Raw genomic sequence first — 18025 nt, 5'->3', positions numbered from 1 at the left:
GACAGATGCAAAGGTGTGGAGGGCACCTTCCTTGCTCTCCGGGCTCTGTGGGGGGGAGGTAAATGTCATACGTGTATAAGAGTGTACGCAGATCCAGTTTATAAAGAAGTCCACACCTGCCAGCTCATAATAGCCCGTATTTGTTCAGTCTTGTACTTTCACAGGTTTGATCTCCACTGCCATCGACAGATATGCAAACTGAATCTCGGGCAGCGTTAGGGTTGGGATTCCACAGGCCTTGCTTGCGCTTTCCCCACACCTGTGGTCTCTACCCTGGCCCCATATTAGACTCCCCTTGGGAGACTGAAAAAAAAAATGTGGATGCCTAGACCTCAGCGCAGCACCCATGAATTGGGGTCTCTGGGGAAAAGTCTAGTACATCCATTTTAAAAACTCCTAGGTGATTCCAATGTGCAGCCAAAGTTCAGAACTCCTGTCTTACCCTGTGGTCTTCAAATGTTAGTGTGGATATGGAACACCAACGTTAAAACTAGATTCTGAGGCCCTGCTCAGAGATCTGTATGTGGCCTGTGTACCAGTATATGCACGCCTCTAATGGGCACACAGAAGGCTTGGTCATCCCCAGCCCCTTGAAGTTCGGCTATGGTCACACGAGTTGCTTCAGGCAATGAAATGTGAGCACTAAGAAGTGACACATATGTGGGTGAGAGCGGTTAGCTGCCGTCACTAGACCTTGCATCCCACTTGCTGATACTGAGGTTCAACCAGCACCATCAGCTTCCCTGGAGAGCCGCCCAGGGCCCAAGGTGGACTTCAAGTGAGTAAGAATTACACGTTTGCTGTTAAGGCAATAAGATTTGGGGTCATCTCTCATCCCATTATTTTGCTGCAGCCCAGCGGCCCAGTGGTTTCACATGTCATCTGCACCTGTGAAAGGTTCTGCTTAGGGAACCTGCTCTTTAAGATCCAGGTCACATATCTCCTACTTTGGCTCCTATTGCTTTACCTTGGTTCACGGACGAGAGCTCCTGGTTCCTGAACACCTAGGATCCTCCCAACACACATTTTCTTTCTTTCTTTTTTTTTTTTTATTGCTTAAAGTATTACAAAGGGTATTACATATGTGTCCTTCCCCCCCCCCCCCAACCCTTGACAGTCCCCTAGCCTCCCCTATCCCCCAGTGTCTTATGTCCATTGGTTATGCTTACATACAAGTATGCATGCATACAAGTCCTTTGGTTGATCTCTTACCTCCCTCCCTCCTGCCCCCCAACCCTCCCCGGCCTTCCCGCTGCAGTTTGACAATCAGTTTGAGGCAGCTCTGCCTCTGTATCTATTATTGTTCAAAAGTTTATAATGGTCTCTATTATCCATGAATGAGTGAGATCATGCCAACACACATTTTCAAGCGTCCTGTCGTTGCTGAAGCTGATTCCCAAGCTAGGAAGGCCGTCCAGGGTGGAACACAGTTAAACATGCCCTCCCCACGGTGCCTCCTTCAGGGTCCTCAGGCAGAGGACAGTCGGCCAGGCCCTTCCTGACGCTGACTGACTTATAATTCTGGGGCGCAGTCATTTCATTCAAGGTTTGAATGGTTTGCATTCTCTTCTAAAGGTCTGTAGTTCTGTTCCTCACTCCCATCACTTGAAGGACCATGAGGGCAGGGAGTGATCCTGTCCATCTATGATGCCCAGCACAGCCCTCTGCAATCAGCCTTCACACTGAATTATGAGAATAAAAACACCAGAAAAGTAAGTCAACTCAAATTGGGCCAATGGTCCCTTTAGTATATCATCCTCTTTCTCCAGGGTCCCAGAGAACTTTCATTCTCTTTTAGAAAAAATGGAATTTCTTCCATGTTGTCATCTGATGGTTAATCCTAAGAGCCATTTAATCTCAACAGCTTCAGTTTCTCAATTAGGAATATTCCTCGTTTAACTATCTAATTATTTCCCCATCTTTATACATTTCTAACTCATTAGAATCAAAAGGGGAAACAGGAGTGAACTCTTCTCATAGAAATTGCTATAAATAGTCCCCACATGTAATTATCAACCTCTCCCTATACCAGCGGTTCTCAACCTGTGGGTCGAGACCCCTTTGGGGGTCGAACGACCCTTTCACAGGGGTTGCCTAAGACCATTGGAAAACACATATAATTACATATTGTTTTTGTGATTAATCACTATGCTTTAATTATGTTCAATTTGGAACAATGAAATTGGGGGTCACCACAACATGAGGAACTATATTAAAGGGTCGTGGCATTAGGAAGGTTGAGAACCACTGCCCTAAACCCTCTCATGAGGGAGGAGCAACCCAGCTCTACCTTATTTTAAACAACAGCGTCAAAGGGCTTCAAGTAGCAAGTGGGGACGTGAATTCCTCAAGCAAGTGAGGGTGCTGTCTTCACTCTGTGCTCCTGTGACATGAGCTGGGCCCTGGGCACAGGGAGCCGAGACTTCACTCTTCCTTTTCATCTCTCCGTTAAAGTCCTCTAGAAGGTTTTTTTATATATTTAGGTGCTCCTATATTGGGGGCATATATGTTTACCAGGGTTATATCCTTGTTGGATCGATCCTTTTAGTATAATGTAGTGACCTTTGTTGTCTCTTGTGATGGTCTTCATTTTAAAGTCTATTTTATCATATATGAGTATTGCTACTCTAGCATTTTTTTCTTTTCCATTTGCATGGAAAAATTTTTTCCAGTCCTTCACTTTCATCCTGTGTGTGTCTTTTGTTTTGAGGTGGGTCTCTTGTAGACAGCATATAGTTGGGTCATGTTTTTGTATCTATTCAGCTACCCTATGCCTTTTGATTGGAGTATTTAATCCATTTACATTTAGGGTTATTATTGATAGGTACTTATTTATTGCCATTTTAATTCTGTATGGCTAGGTTTCTCTCTCTGTTTCTTCTCACTACAGCAATCCCTTTAGCATTTCTTATAATGCTGGCTTGGTGGTGATGAATTCCTTTAGCCTTTTTTTTTTTTGTCTGGGAAGCTCTTTATTTGACTGTCTATTTTGAGTGATAGCTTTGCTGGATATAATAATCTTGGTCTCAGATCCTTGCTTTCGATGACCTTGAGTACTTCATGCCATTCCCTTCTGGCCTGTAGAGTTCCTCATGAGAAATCAGGTGTCAGCCTTATGGGAACTCCTTTGTAGGTAACAGTTTTCTTTTCTCTTGTTGCCTTTAAGATTCTCTCTTTGTCTTAATTTTTGGCATTTTAATTATGTGTCTGGGTGTGGGCCTGTTGGGGTTCTTCTTCTTTGGGGTTCTCTATGCTTCTCCTCTTCCTTTTCTGCCCTCTGGGCCTCAACCGGCTTTCAGCCTTTCCACACTGTGGTTGCTCTCTGTTCCTCCTAAATCTCACTGCTCAGAATAGAGCACAACATTCCACATTTCCCATTCCATGTCACCGAAGGGGCAGGCTGTGTCTGCTCTGCTTTGGGTACAGTAATCCTAAAAGACAAGCTTCACTTTTTTGCATCGGCTAGAGTAGCACGTTTCATGACTCCACTTCCTGACGAGCAGAGTGGGACGTCCTCTGAGCCACTCTTTAAGTTTCAAGGACATGCAGGCCCTTGAGCACTGAGTTACCTAGTATATGGCCTACTCTGTCACAGCCCTTTCTGTCTTTATACATCAATCATATCCTTGCCACCAACTGGCTCAGACCATCTTAGTATTTCAGATACTATTTCTTATATGCGTGTTCCTGCTTTCTCTCTCTCTTTGTAAATCTTACAAATAGATCCTACTGTGCACCTGACACTATTCAAGCACCTTACATAGGTCATATTGTTTAATCTGAACAATGACCCTGTGAGGTAGGCTCTATTGTTAACTCCACTTCACAGATGGGGAAACCGAGGCACGGAGTGGTTAAGTAACTCACCCAGGGTCACAGGCCCCAAAGGGCACAGTTAAGACTTGAACCCAGGCCACCTGGCTCTAAACTCTACTGTAACTACTGTGCTATCCGATTCTAATGGTTTTATTTTTAGGCACCTGTCCATCAAACCAAATTTAAATAGATAAAAAAGGGCACAATTCCCTCACCTCCTAATGAGAAGTTGAAATCAAGTAAAGCAGAAGTTCTGAGAATAATGTGAGAATTTCTAACCTAGAAACCACCCCCCACTGGATATACACCCAAGGCAGCTGGCAAACGGGGAACACTGCACATAATCAAGCGAAAGAGTGGGAGGGCCGTGTAATTATCTACACGGATTTTGTGACTTGGAGCCCTATCGGCTTAATCCTCTGTGGTTCAGAAGCCTAGTAACACAGCTGTTTCACAGAAATCTATGAAAAGATTTTTTTAGGAAGCACCTACCTGTGACCAGATGTAGGCAAACATTTACAATAATAATGGTGATTACACTTCAGAACAACGTCCATGCACAGGCATCCTCAGCCGGCTGCTGCTTTCTTCCAGCCTCACCTCTATTCCCCTGCAGGTACATCCCCTCCCCCAAAGCCGGCCTGCTGAACTTCACCTCAGCCTCCGAAACTCAGTTGAAAAGTCACCGCATCTGAGAAGCCTTCCCTGATGCGCTCCAAGGAACTAATTTGGGTTCCCTCTGCCCCTCCCACCGCACCTGACAGCAGGAAAGCCACACAAGGGTGTGATTATTTGTGAGCCAGACAGTTCTGCTGTGAGATGGTGAGCTTTTCAAGGGCAGGAACGATGTCTTAGTCGCTCCCCTGGTACTCCGCACGTTGTAGGAACCGAGTCAGTCTTTGATGGATGGAAGAATAAATGTATAAAGAAGATTCCACAGTTTCGTCTTAAGAACCTAAGATTAGCCGAAACCGGTTTGGCTCAGTGGATAGAGCGTCGGCCTGCGGACTGAGGGGTCCCAGGTTCGATTCCAGTCAGGGGCATGTACCTGGGTTGCGGGCATATCCCCAGTAGGAGATGTGCAGGAGGCAGCTGATCGATGTTTCTCTCTCATCGATGTTTCTAACTCTCTATCTCTCTCCCTTCCTCTCTGTAAAAAATAAATAAAATATATTTTTTAGCCAAAACCGGTTTGGCTCAGTGGATGGAGCGTCAGCCTGCGGACTGAAGGGTCCCAGGTTCGATTCCGGTCGGGGGCGTGTACCTGGGTTGCGGGCACATCCCCGGTGGGGGATGTGCAGGAGGCGGCTGGTCGATGTTTCTCTCTCATCGATGTTCCTGACTCTCTATCTCTCTCCCTTCCTCTCTGTAAAAAATCAATAAAATATATTAAAAAAAATATATATATATATATTTTTTAAAAAAAGAACCTAAGATTAGAGATTATATATACACACATGTACACACAGGAATGCTCACATATGTACATGCATACATATACACACATGCCCATACTTTGCTTTAAGATATATGTCTAATTTTTAGCGGCAAGGAGGATTAAAAACCCAAGAAAGTGTAGTTCCCAATCTGTTTTGTGGAAGGGGAAAGAAGAGAATCACAGTTACTTAATAGTGCAAGGTGTTTGTAAATGTCCCCTCAAACAATATCTGTGGTGGGAATGAAATATATGTGTGCATTTTTAAAAGCACAGAGGTGACGTGCTTAGACCTCTGTAGTTATCTGGGATCAAACCCAGCTCTGCCACACGTTACTTAACTTCTCTGCTGCTGTTCTGTCAACTGTAAAATGAGGTTAATAATATTACCTTCTTCTTAGAGTTGTAGGAATTAAATGAGGATATATAGAACAGTACCCAGTATAAAGTGAGAGTATTATAAGTTCTAGCTCAGATATTACTATGTGGATTCTACTGTGATCAATAAAATACAAATTTCTTTTGAAGTGTTACTGAGTTCTCATAGCAGCTTTGTTATGTCACGTTACTTATTTAATTTAATGCGAAAGGCACAATGACTATCTGAGAAACCTCAAACACTGTTGATGTTCAAATTTGGTCTTGCCCTAACTGGTTTGCCTCAGAGGATAGAGTGCGCCTGTGGACTGAAGGGTCCCAGGTTCAATTCCGGTCAAGGGCATGTACCTTAGTTGTGGGTACATCCCCAGTAGGGAGTGTGCAGGAGGCAGCTGATCGATGTTTCTCTCTCATCGATGTTTTTAACTCTCGATCCCTCTCCTTTCTTCTCTGTAAAAAATCAATAAAATATGTTTAAAAAAATTTGGTCTTTACTCTGAAAAAGGTTGGGAAGTACTGGCCTAGGGTTCAATCCTTGGAAAATGGCCTCCACTGACAACTACAATCTGCCTATCATTTGGTTAGATGTGCATCTAGCTTTCTAGAGCCCTTCCCTGTGCTGGGCTGCATTTATTTAACAGCACATCAAGTGGAAAGCCTGCTAGACCCAGAATTTTATAGGGGCTCCATGGACTGTTTTACGTGATTCATGATTATTTTTCCATTTGTCATGCTACGGAGCACCAGAAAGATTCCCTTGTAGCAGATTTCATAGAGGATCTAACACCTTCTATTTTCAAGATTCCCAAAGTACCTTTCTAGACCTACTGTGTAAGGCAGAGAGAGATTTCACTCTATCCCAAGCTCCCAAAAGTCAGGATGAAAATAAGCTCAGAAAAAAAAAAAAAAAAGATTGCTAGCCTGGTCGCCAAGTGACAACAGGGAAGAAAAGTGTTCTGAACCCAGGCCTCATGGCACCGATATGTGAATGGAACAGGCCTCCAGTCTGTTTCAATCCCCCCTCTCCCACTCCCCCCCCCCCGCCTTGTTTAACACTAGCGTGTTTTGGTTTTTAGGAAATATTTTAGTCAATGCAACCTGGTAATAAAATGGCCAGATGTGTGAAGTCATGTTCCATTACACATTCTGATAAGGGAGTTGGACCATAACTTTCAAGACAGGAAAGGGAGTTGGGCCATAACTTCCAAGACAGGAAAGCTAAGAATGAATCTGTAAATCAAACAGGTGCCGAGCCTGCTAAGGCGGACACCAGAGCCTGGCTGGATTAAAACAGCCACAGGTCCCTTCATTAGTAAATAACCAGACACTCCAGGGTGATCCTCAAACTTGGCTCGGGCTCTCAGCTAACAAAGCTGATGCCTGTACCCAAAGCCTCCCTTTCATCACAGCAAGGCTGACAGGAAAGAGGATGCTTTAAGGGGATGGGCCACGTTCCGAGGTTTGTGATTCTCTTTACCAAGCTCCGGGTGAAGGCTGGAAAGTCAGTCCTGGACACAGACATTTCACCGACTCCCAGAACCCAGCACTGTCCAGCTGAGGAGGAGCGAGAGCTCCGGGGACGGGGAAGGGCTGCTGCCTTCAGGGGAAGGCACCTCAGCCTATAAGGATGTGTCCCTCAGCTTCTTCCCATCAGGCTTAGCACAATGTGGTTGAGGACGGAAAGTGCAGATTTCGGGGCTATATTCTTATCTGTTTTCTCAGCAAACACTACCTATACCCATTAGTGATATACGCAGCCACCGTACCTCACACGCACTACCATTCAATATTGACATTCTCAAAAATATGCTGATTTGATATATTAAAACATAATATGTCTATCTTTCTTAGGGGAGTGGAAGGTCCTTGAGAAAAGGCCCTTTTTCTATTGTGATCAGAGCCTGGTATATAGTAAGTGCTCAATAAATATGTGATTGAATGAGTGAATCAAAGAATCAGCCTGGATTAGGGAGGCTGGCCTTTGCCTCCTCCGGGTCTGATAAGGGACTCTGCCCTGCTCAAGTCCCACACTGCACTTTGGCACCTTGTTACCCTGTAGCCTTCTCCCCCCAACCCTGCCACAGTTGCTGGGTGACCACTAACCAAGGAAGACACACCAATCTGATTCTCCCTCCAGACTCTGAGCTAAGAGGCACAAAAGTGAGGTGAGTTGCTGTTATCTTTACGGTAGGTGTGGAGTACATGGCCACAAACTGCCGCAGTGGAGATCTGAGCAGTCACCCTGGCTCCTGCCCTCCCCGTGGGCAGGCAGCTCAGCATAGCCGTGGATTCTCTAAGGGCTGACTCCTTAAAACCAACCCCCTTTTAGGTTGATGTGTGGTTGGGTTCTGCTCTTGCAGCGCAAGGTTCCTGGCAGGGATACCCTCTTTGCCAGCTTCCCGAATGGACCACGGCAACCAGAAGAGTGATGGATCAGTTGGAAACACAGCCCAGCACCACGGGCCAAACAGAGTAAGATGCAACGTAACAGAGAGAATGAAAATTAGACAGTTTGGCACTTGGATTAAACATGGGAAGTCTGAATATAGTAGAAGCAGGTGTTTTCGTCAAAGAAATCCATCTTGGTAGATCAGGACTTTGTCTATGTTTATGATTGACGCTGGTATATAAAAATCACCAACATTGGCAATTGGACCCTAAGCCCTGTGATGGTGGGCCTCTTGTGTAATCCTCATGTGTATCTCCAGAGCCTAGCACAACGCCTGGCATGAGGTAGTACTTAATTACTGCGCACTAAATAAATGTAAAAATCACTAAAAGGTGGGAGAACAGTAAGGCTTCAATAGGCCTAGGCTGCTATTGTTTTTTTTAAAAAAAATCATGGAGTTGTGTCACTTTTGTGCTTCTTTCAAAGATGGTGGATGCTCTCTTCCCTGAGCCTGACCCACCCACTCCACCCTCTCCTTTCCTTTGCTGAACCATCTAGCCCAGCCGTGGGCAAACTATGGCCCGCGGGCCGGATCCGGCCCGTTTGAAATGAATAAAACTAAAAAACAAACAAACAAACAAAAAGACCGTACCCTTTTATGTAATGATGTTTACTTTGAATTTATATTAGTTCACACAAACACTCCATCCATGCTTTTGTTCCGGCCCTCCGGTCCAGTTTAAGAACCCATTGTGGCCCTCGAGTCAAAAAGTTTGCCCACCCCTTGTCTAGACCCTTAGCTCAGTTAGTTGGCTACTCTAGTTTTCTAGCCCATTTCTGTTTTTACCAGGTAAGCTGTCTATTTACCAAAGGACATTTGTGTTTATTTCCAAGTCTGTTTGTCAGTTGCACTCATTATTGTATTTACGTAATTTAATTACTTATTACGTAAACTAATGAAATGCCTTTTCATAAGGAAAGAGCTGTGGTTTCTATGATAAGTTGAATGCTTGGGAAGTCTTTCTTGATAAAGGTGAGTAGATGAAAATAACTGTGAAATTAGGAATAAATAAGAACTAGAGACCAGGTGTGGGTATGTGTGTGTGTGTGTGTGTGTGTGTGTGTGTGTGAAAATATACAGGTCTAGAAGGATTATGGCACTTACTCTGCAAGTGTGTAAGTTCCTTCACTAAAGAAATAAAATCTGGAAATTATAAAGGTGTAATATGGGTACAGCTCCTACAAATAAAATGATGCTGAATGTCAATATAAGAATCCATCAATAATGAAAACAAGAGCCTCCTGGAACAATACTGGTCCTTTCTTCATATAATGCACTCCAAAATTTTCTATTCTAAGCTATTCAATTGCATAAAAACAGTTGGTCATGACCCACTAAAGTGACTTCGTGACTCACAGCTTGAAAAGACAATGCCTTAATGCCACTCCTTAATCTTGTTGATGGGAGAACCGAGGTGCAGGGCGATTTAAGAGGGCTCCACTAAGGTCACCCAGCTAGTGAGTCAGAACTATGGTCCCTGATTCCATATCCTCTGGCCTGTCTACTACCCTGAGCAACCTTCCTTCTGACCCAGCACAGTTTCCTTTGCAAAAAGTGGAAGGTAGCCCGGCCAGTGTGGCTCAGTGGTTGAGCATCGACCCATGAACCAGGAGGTCATGGTTCGATTCCCAACCAGAGCACATGCCTAAATTGTGGGCTCAATCCCCAGTAGGGGGCGTGCAGGAGGCAGCCGATCAGTGATCACTGCGTAGCCTCTAGCTCATCATTGATGTTCTTATCCCTCTCTCCCTCTCCCGTCCTCTTTCTGAAATCAATAAAAACATATTTGGGGAAAAAAAGGAAGCTAAAATGAGGAATTGGATGACAAGGATAAATCCTAGAGCAGAAGGGAGCGACCCTCCTTCTCTGAGGTTCTACATTCCTCTAAGCATGGAAGCAAGTCCTGGCACACACAGATATATATGCTTTTATTCCCAAACTAAGACACACCAAGTCTCTTGTGCTAAAGACACATTGGACCAGTGCACCATGTACCTGGGTAGAACACGTGAGCCTTCTAATTTTAGAATGACTGCAGCTCTACATGGGAAAACTCCAGATAATGGAATGGGGAAGCAGTTTGCATTCTGAGAGGCTTTTGTTTGGCAAGATGAGCAATAAACAGATCCCTGGCTTGCCGTCTGACCCATGTTCTACCTGTTTCCCCAACAAGTAACACCTTCCAAGACTTTTTCCTATCATCGGCTTTGCCCTCCCCCTATGCACCTCCAGCCCTAACTCGCCCTCTCAACATAGTTAAGCCTAATGTCACCATCAAAATCTGACTACCACCTCCTCAAGCAAGCTGCTAATGGTGACCTTCCCCATGAGTGACACCTCTGTGAATTTTCCGTGTTCTTTCATCATCAGCACTGACACTAAATTAAGCAAGCCTTCAAACACTCCCCGATTCCATGGGGGTGGATTAGACACAGGCTAGAGGAAGGAGCAGTAGTTCAGAGGTTTAAAGAACCGCCCTGAGTACCGTGATCATGCAAGACAGATAGCAGAGGGAAGCCTGGAGCCTGGCTCCCAGGTGCCTGAGCGAGGCCCTCACCACACCCCTCGGTCATTAGAGCGAGTCTCATGAAAACATGAGAACCAGATGGGCAGCCTGAGCACTGTGCAACATTTAGGAGGGTTAAGCAAGGAGCCACCCAACAACTTAGCCGGGTGCATTCTGTCCCTTTTAAGGGACATTAAAGGGTGCTTTTTGAAGACAGGTCATAACTCCTTCCCCGGGAGGGTGTGACAGATGTTCTCAGCCGTAGGTGCTGTCACCCTCACCCTGCCTCCAGCTAATGTTTCTCTGCATACTTTACAAATTGACAACCAACCAGATAAAATTTTTTGTCCTAACCCCCGGACTACTGATTTCACTCCTGTGTAGCCTTAGGTCATGATGAGGCTCTCATGGGTTCCCATGCTGTCTTTTCACCTGTATGGTGGGCCCTCTGAGGACAAGGACAGAGAAGGACTGTCTAGTTTCAGCAAGAGAGTCTTGAAACCCGAGTGTAAAATAGCGTCTGGTTCTAAGAGAATTAAATACATGACAGTCACACTATCACTTCCCTACCTTGGGTCCAAGGCAGGAATTGCCTATGGATCACCCCTGTATTTCCTAACAGCCCCAAGGTAGCCTAATAATCCTTCTCAACAAAGCTTTCCAAGGAGTCTCCACCAATTCATTAGAATGGTCATGTGTAAAATCTTACAGGCCGTCCCTGACGCAAGTCCAACAAATGAGGAAACTAAGATCCAAATAGGTGCCAGAATAATAACTTGCTCCAGGACTTGGTAAAACTGAGACCAGCTGGGCCCAACTCCCAGGATTCCTGACCTCCAGCCCAAGGCACGCATCCCTCCAACTCCCACCCAAAGCAGATGTCTGAGAAGCATTTATTGATGACAATAATGTCAGTTTCCTATGCCTCTGGCTTAATCTGCCCTGCACATTTGGGGATCTAAAAGAGAGGAAGACTGGAAGAAATCAGTGAAACCTCAGTGAGACAAGCCAAGGTTAACTGTCAAGTAATAAGAACATGGAATTTTTCCCCCACGAGAATTACGAGAAAGCCACATGGGATCCTCCCCTATTCCTTTAAGCTCAGGTACCACCTTGATTGGCACATGGAGTTTGCAATTTTCTCTCCATGCTGCTCCATCGAAGTGTTTGAGCTTGATCCCGAGTATGCCGGCAGTCCTGCTCCAGCACTCATTCGGGAATGTACCAAACCCTTCTTATATCCGCTATTGTTTCTCATTCCTGTCAATGCTCAGAGTGCAGAGACCCATCTTTACACCTGAGTGGACAGTCTGGGATTCAGTAAATGAGCCCGCCAACATCCAGAGGATAAGAGTTTAGGAGGAATTCAGACATGAAAGTCAGTCACGCAGTATATAAATGAGCACGTTTTACAAAAAAACAGTGTTCACCTGAAAGGTAATATAAGTAGAAAGCAAAATATGAAACCATTAAAGAAAATGCAAATTAAATGAAGGGTCACAAAATTGAAAGCATCGTCATCTACCCTCCATATTTAAGAATCTAACAAAAAAAGACTCATTGTTGCTTTTGTGGTGTAATGGACTGTGGCTTTGCTCTGAAAAGTCCTTATCCGTTAGATAAAAGTAATATTCATAAGTGGGTTTTGCTTTAAAATATCCCAGCAAAGGGAAAAATAAGAAAGATGAGAGAATAGATGAAAGAAAAATAGCAGAGTGATGCTAATTGTTGAAGCTGGGTGATGGGTATCTGGGGATTGATTTCACTACCATTTCTCTTCTAGTATGAATGTTTCCTTAGTAAACATTAAAAATGGTTTTACATATTGAATTAGCCAAGGGTGAAACACACACACACACACCGACATTGACCTGAAATAACTAGGGAGACACAGACAGGTCAGAGGGTCACTGCAGTAACAGACGGGAGCATCCCCCATGCCAGTGAGGGAACTGTGAAGCTGACAGACTCGTGCATTACTGGTATAAAAATCAGCTCAAATTCACTTGGAAAGTGGCTTGGCCATTTGTACCAAGGATCATAAATATTTTTATTCTTGCTCCTGAAGATATATCCTAAGGAAAGTATCCAAAATAAGGGAAAAGCTTCTAGGCATAAAAATGTAGCATCATAACTTGAACTGAAGGCAACATAACTATGTAATGGGGAATACTTAATTCAATTACACGTGCCCATTTTAATGGAACATCGTGATATTTTAAAAGGATAAAATTTAGAAGCTTCTCGAAACATGGAAAAGCACACAACTCCAAACCTTGAGTTCAAAAAGCAGGAATCAAAATAGTCTCCTCACTATGCCTCACTATTAGTGCACATAGACAAAAGTGATGTGCGAATGTCACGGGGCTGCTTCTGCAGCGCTCTGACCATGAGCGGTTAGCCTCCTCCATTTCCCAAACTTTTCAATCGGTTTCTCTAGGGTCTTTAAAATGAAACAAGGGAAATGTTACTACAAACGACAAACCAGAGCATAACTAACCAAAGATCACCAGGCGGAGGCAGACACAAGGGCTCAGGAATCTGGGCTCTTCTTTAGGTGGACTATTAGATGAGCTAGTTTCAAGTTCTCAGGGCCTGCAGGCTGTTTTCCAGCACCCCTGCCCACAATGACTGTCTGAACAGAGAGATGGGAGGGGGTGAGCCCTGAGCGAGCAGGGAAATAGCTCCCTCAGGTCTGCAGTTCAGATCTCCCAGCAGCACAATCTTGGCCCATGGGAGGCCAAGCAGAGAGCGCTCAGGGCACAGCTGGGCGTGAGCACAGCAGCAGGAGCCCCAGAGGGAAGCTTAGACCTCAGGCTCCACAAACTGCCCAAGGTCTGCTCCCTGCCCATCCCCCATGTGCCATCCCACACCAAGGGGCTGAGGGGACAGGACTCACCACTCAAGGCAGATGTAGTGTTCTCCAGCGCCTGACACACAGCCAACACAAGACCTGTGGGGGAAGAAGAGAGAGAGAGAGATAAGAGTCAGCTCAGCAGCACGTGCCTTGCAGGATTTGAGGGCAGGATTCTTTCTGGAAAGGTAAAGACTGGGTAGTTTTACAAGGCGGCCATAGGCAGGCTTGGCTACATCATTTGGGGGGCTCAGTGAGAAATGAAAATGCAGGACCCTTGTTCTAAGAGCAGGAACACTGTGCCATTAAAAGTACTAAACAGAAAGCCTTTTTCTTTCTTCCATGGTCTCTCTCTTTCCACCTGTCATGATGGTTCTTATTTTTGTTTATACCATATAAATATTTTTATTGTGGTAATGTATATATATAAAATTTATTACTTTAACCATTTAAAGGGTAGAGTTCAGGGGCATTAAGTACATTGTTGTGCATGTCATGATATCTTTTATTTGCTATATGTCACTTCTGCCTTTGAAGTATGGGGATAATTGCAAGGTGAGCAGAGCCCCTCACAGGCACAGGGGCCCCAGCGACGGAGTGTGCAAGGGCACGTGCGGCCACCGACTGGCAGTATCCCTTCCAGCAGTATCTAGGTGGATATGCAGTGACCCAGGTAGAGGCACGAAAGTCTAGTCAGTTGTTTCTTCTTTCTAAAAGCCAGGAGCCCCAACCAGAGGTGGACAGGTGACCCCAAGGGTATTACAACCTCTGCTCCAGGATGTACTAGGTACCCGAATCAGGGACAGGGGACAGGCTCATGCCTCTCTAGTCATCCACTGACCATCATGAGGACAGCTGCCACCAAGCCCTGTCCTGAGATGCCGTGGCTGCATGCACCTAACCTCAACCATTTTTGTGTCCCTATCCCACCAGGGGAAGCAGGAGGTGGGATCACATGCCCCTGTGCACACTCCATTGTCCCACTGGACTTCACTTATGAGGTACAAATTTAAAGGTAAAACTATCAAGAATTTCAGGACTGCAGCCGCAGCACCAACCCCTTGCTCAGGGCCCTCTGAGCGTGAGACTGCGGCTACACAAGTCACATGCCCATGAAGCCACCCCTGTCAACGGATGACCTTGGGTGCCCAGATGTTACAGTAGCAGAGGTTTCTGGAAACACTGCAGCAAGTTTCCAATGAAAAAGGAACCTCGTACGAGTTATGCAATCAGCATGAACTGAGTTACTACAATGACTTCCTAAAACTGAAATGCAAAAGATGCCACGGTGGCCGCGCAGAGTCCGGGCCACCGAGGGTTAGCCTGGAAGGTAGATGAATCGAGTCATGCCGAAAACAAGCCCAGTTCTTCACTGTGACCCCCCCACCCCCCACCCCCGCACTGCACAGGGCACGGCAAACCCCACCATGCGTGTGAGGTCTGTATCTTCTTCCACTCGGGGGATAGACAAAGAAGCCTTGACACTCAGTGGAGAAACACGTTTGGAACAGAAAGAGCAGTCATGCTCACAGCTCTCCTTCAGGCCTTTCCCGAAGGCTCCTACGGAGGCCTGGACCAGCTATTTGGGCTGGAACAAGAAGAGAAGATGAGTAAAATCATCCTGTCTTCCCTATGCAATTCTTTTGTGCTGCTCAATAGACACTACTTTTGGGAGCACAGCTCCTAGGCTCCCTGGACATATGTAAAAGGCTCAGTTTGTAATCCGCACACCAAGCACTGAAGGGAGGCTTTCCTGCCAGAGCCAGAAGTCTTAGTGGTTCCACACTGTCAGCTGGGACCTGTCACACTGACTTTGCTGGCACCGCCACCAACCACTCAGGGCCAAAGCCAGCCAGTGACCTATAGTAGTAGCATAACAACCGGGGATGCTTTGCATACCTCTCTGCAAGCAGTGCCACTGGCCAGTCACAAACTGTCCCTGACCAGATGAATTATCCTGCCACTTCCTTCCCTGGGCCCATATTCCGTAAGTTAGCGAAAGTCCAGTTCCTGGGCTCCATGTCAACCTCTGTGTAAGCAAAACCAAGACAAGAAAGCAAATATCGTCCAACTGCAGCCAGGACAGAGCAGAAGCATCGCTAACTCTCCAGGGCTGGGGAAGGGCCGCCCCTCAGCCTTGGGGCACGTTACTTGCCCTCTCTGTTCCTCCTCTGAGAGCTGTGACATAGGTGTTTTGGGAACTAATCAGAGTCTGCAAACCCACCTTGTCCCACAGATGAAAGACGCTGGGTTTTGATTCAAAATTTGAGCAATGTGAGACGGCTAGTTCCATGGAGAGCAGCTTCTTAGTGCGCTGGGCTTCTCTCTCTGTAAACCTGATTGAGGCACAACCCAGCTAAGGCTGTGATGAAAGGTGAGGCCTCTGCTTTCCCTTCACTATGTGGTGAGCTCCCTAAGAAGGTCCCAGACCAAAAAAAGTAGGGTCACATCTTTCACTTCTCAAATGGGTGGGTATAACTTAGTGGGCAGGTGCCAGTTCCTGTCCAGCACTTTTACATGGGTTGTCTTATGGGGTCCTCAGAATAACCCACAATACAGGCACCTCCCCGCCCCCGGCCTTCTGGTCCAGCCTGTGGAAACATGTGGTTTTACAGATGAGGAAACGGAGGCTTAGAGAGGTTAAGAAATGTGCCCAAGCTCCTGCAGCCCAATTCAAACTCAAGTCTGTCCGACTCCTCTGCCCAAGACAGCATTTAATTACCACACACACAATAGTCCTTCCGACCACAGCCTGTCACGACACATTGGTAGGTATGTATTCACCAGTTACAGCCTCCGAAATGAGTCCAAACGACAGATTCAGCAGGTCTGGCATCGAAGCTGGAACCTCTGTTCTACAGGCCACATCTGTTGCCTCTTGGGAATTTCGATGGCCTCCAATTCTCCCTCTGCGAGCAAGGTCTCCTGAGGGGCGAGGGTGTGAACGTCCAGACCCCTGACTGCCAATCTACGTAAGCCCAGGTGTCCAGACCTCCGGCACCCCTGGTTGTGCTTGGAAAGCCTGGCTCTGTGAAGGCCTTCCAGAAACATGTGGCCACTGAGGCTCATCAGAGAACAGGAGATCCTTGCCTGGAGCACCTGTGTGGGGAGAGCACGGCCCTGGGACAGCTGCCACGCCCACTGACTGCAGGGAGACAAGGCACAGTTCAGACAGAGGCTTGTGGCCCGAAGCCGCAGGCACCTCTCGCTTGAGTTTCAAAGCTGGACCTCTCCTGCCACAGACCACCCAGACAGCCACCTTCTGGGGCAGGAATCCTTTTAAGTGGCTCCTGCCAGCATCCCATGTCTGTTTAAATAGTTCCAAAGAGGGGAATCCCTGGATTATGGACTTAAAAAAAAAAAGGTGGGAGATTGGTGAGGGGAAAACCACTCACAACGGAAGGAAAGCCTTTTGAAAGGCTGATCACCCCCACCCCACGCAGAGTGGGAACCAGACTGCCCTCCAGGAAAGACAAGGGCTGCAATGCTTACAACTCAGCTGTTAGAAAGGCAATAAGAAGTTCCAGCAGAAAGAATGTCGGGAGAGGCGAGGCTTTTAATCTCGTGAGTACACATAATGGAGCCATCGCGAAACCCACACACAGGGGCGCCAACGGGAAATGCTGTTGAGAGGTGCTGGGCCCCCATCTCCCCTGGACCACAAGCAGGGAGCCCACCCCCACCCCTCTGTGCAGCCACTCACTCATGCACGGGATGGGGACCTGGGCTGTGCCTTCAGCAGGGGACACCCTCCATCCTTTCCCACTCATCAGCCTGTGGCTGTCTCCTTGTGGACACTCAGCTCTGGTGCTGGGTCACACGGCGGAGGGGACCATGCCCGGCTCTGGCCTCTGTCACAGCCAGTGTTTGCTTCCAGGCTCTTCTTACCCACTCCACTGTGCCGATCAGCTCGCTGTCCTTCGAGAACATCAAGAGCTCCACATCTCATCCATTTTTGGGTCCCCTAAGCCAGGTTTTCTACATAGGGGGTGAAGGTGAGGTTTTGGTGTCAGGGAGATGTAGGGAGGATGGAGAGAGATTGCAGCAGGTCCTTTGGATGAAGGATGCCCTCGAGTTAGAGAGGGTGGTGGTGAGGAAAGGCTTATGGGTAAAGAACAAATGCAGGCAGGAGAAGGAGGAGTCAGGCAAGAGAGATGCAGAAAGGAGTGTGGGTGTTTGGGGGGCAGCTAGGATCCCCCTTCCTCTCCTACCATGCTTTGGGGTTGTGAGGGACAGAGCGAGGAGCTCAGGTAGTGGTGGGTAGTCCCTAGAAGGCGAGAATCCCGCAGCTCAGCATGCGGTCCACAGGGGATACCCCTGGAGCAGCCACGTAGGCATGAACATGTGTGTAAATGGGTCACATGGAACCCAGGACCTGCTGGTACAGGTTTTAAGACCTCTTTCCTCAGGAATTACATCCCAACATTAAATTTTATCTGCAAACATGCCCGGATCTTAACTGCATAGCAGAAACTGCAACGTTTTATGGCTTTAACAGGCTTTTCAAATGCAAGAGGTTTTGACAGCCTGGTGAAGATGCTGGTTGCAGGGTAAGAACTGATTAGGAAGAAAGGTTGTAGGAGCAG

General features: G+C 46.6%; 1 protein-coding gene across 3 annotated transcripts in view; it reads right to left on the bottom strand.

The window, feature by feature from the left end:
• The window catches only part of TGFA (transforming growth factor alpha), a 97442-nt gene that overhangs the window by 50982 nt on the left and 28435 nt on the right, over positions 1–18025 (bottom strand). For 2 of the 3 annotated variants that reach the window (XM_036334205.1, XM_036334204.1), the window contains one exon: positions 13485–13538. In XM_036334205.1, the coding sequence (XP_036190098.1) occupies positions 13485–13538 (54 nt within the window). Of the gene's footprint in view, positions 1–13484; positions 13539–16223; positions 16365–18025 lie in introns of all 3 variants that reach the window. The other variant, XM_036334203.1, reaches the window with a different exon arrangement.

This window comes from Myotis myotis, unplaced genomic scaffold (assembly GCF_014108235.1).
Source record: "Myotis myotis isolate mMyoMyo1 unplaced genomic scaffold, mMyoMyo1.p scaffold_m19_p_14, whole genome shotgun sequence".
Taxonomy (NCBI): domain Eukaryota; kingdom Metazoa; phylum Chordata; class Mammalia; order Chiroptera; family Vespertilionidae; genus Myotis; species Myotis myotis.
This window is presented reverse-complemented; position numbering and strand designations above follow the sequence as displayed.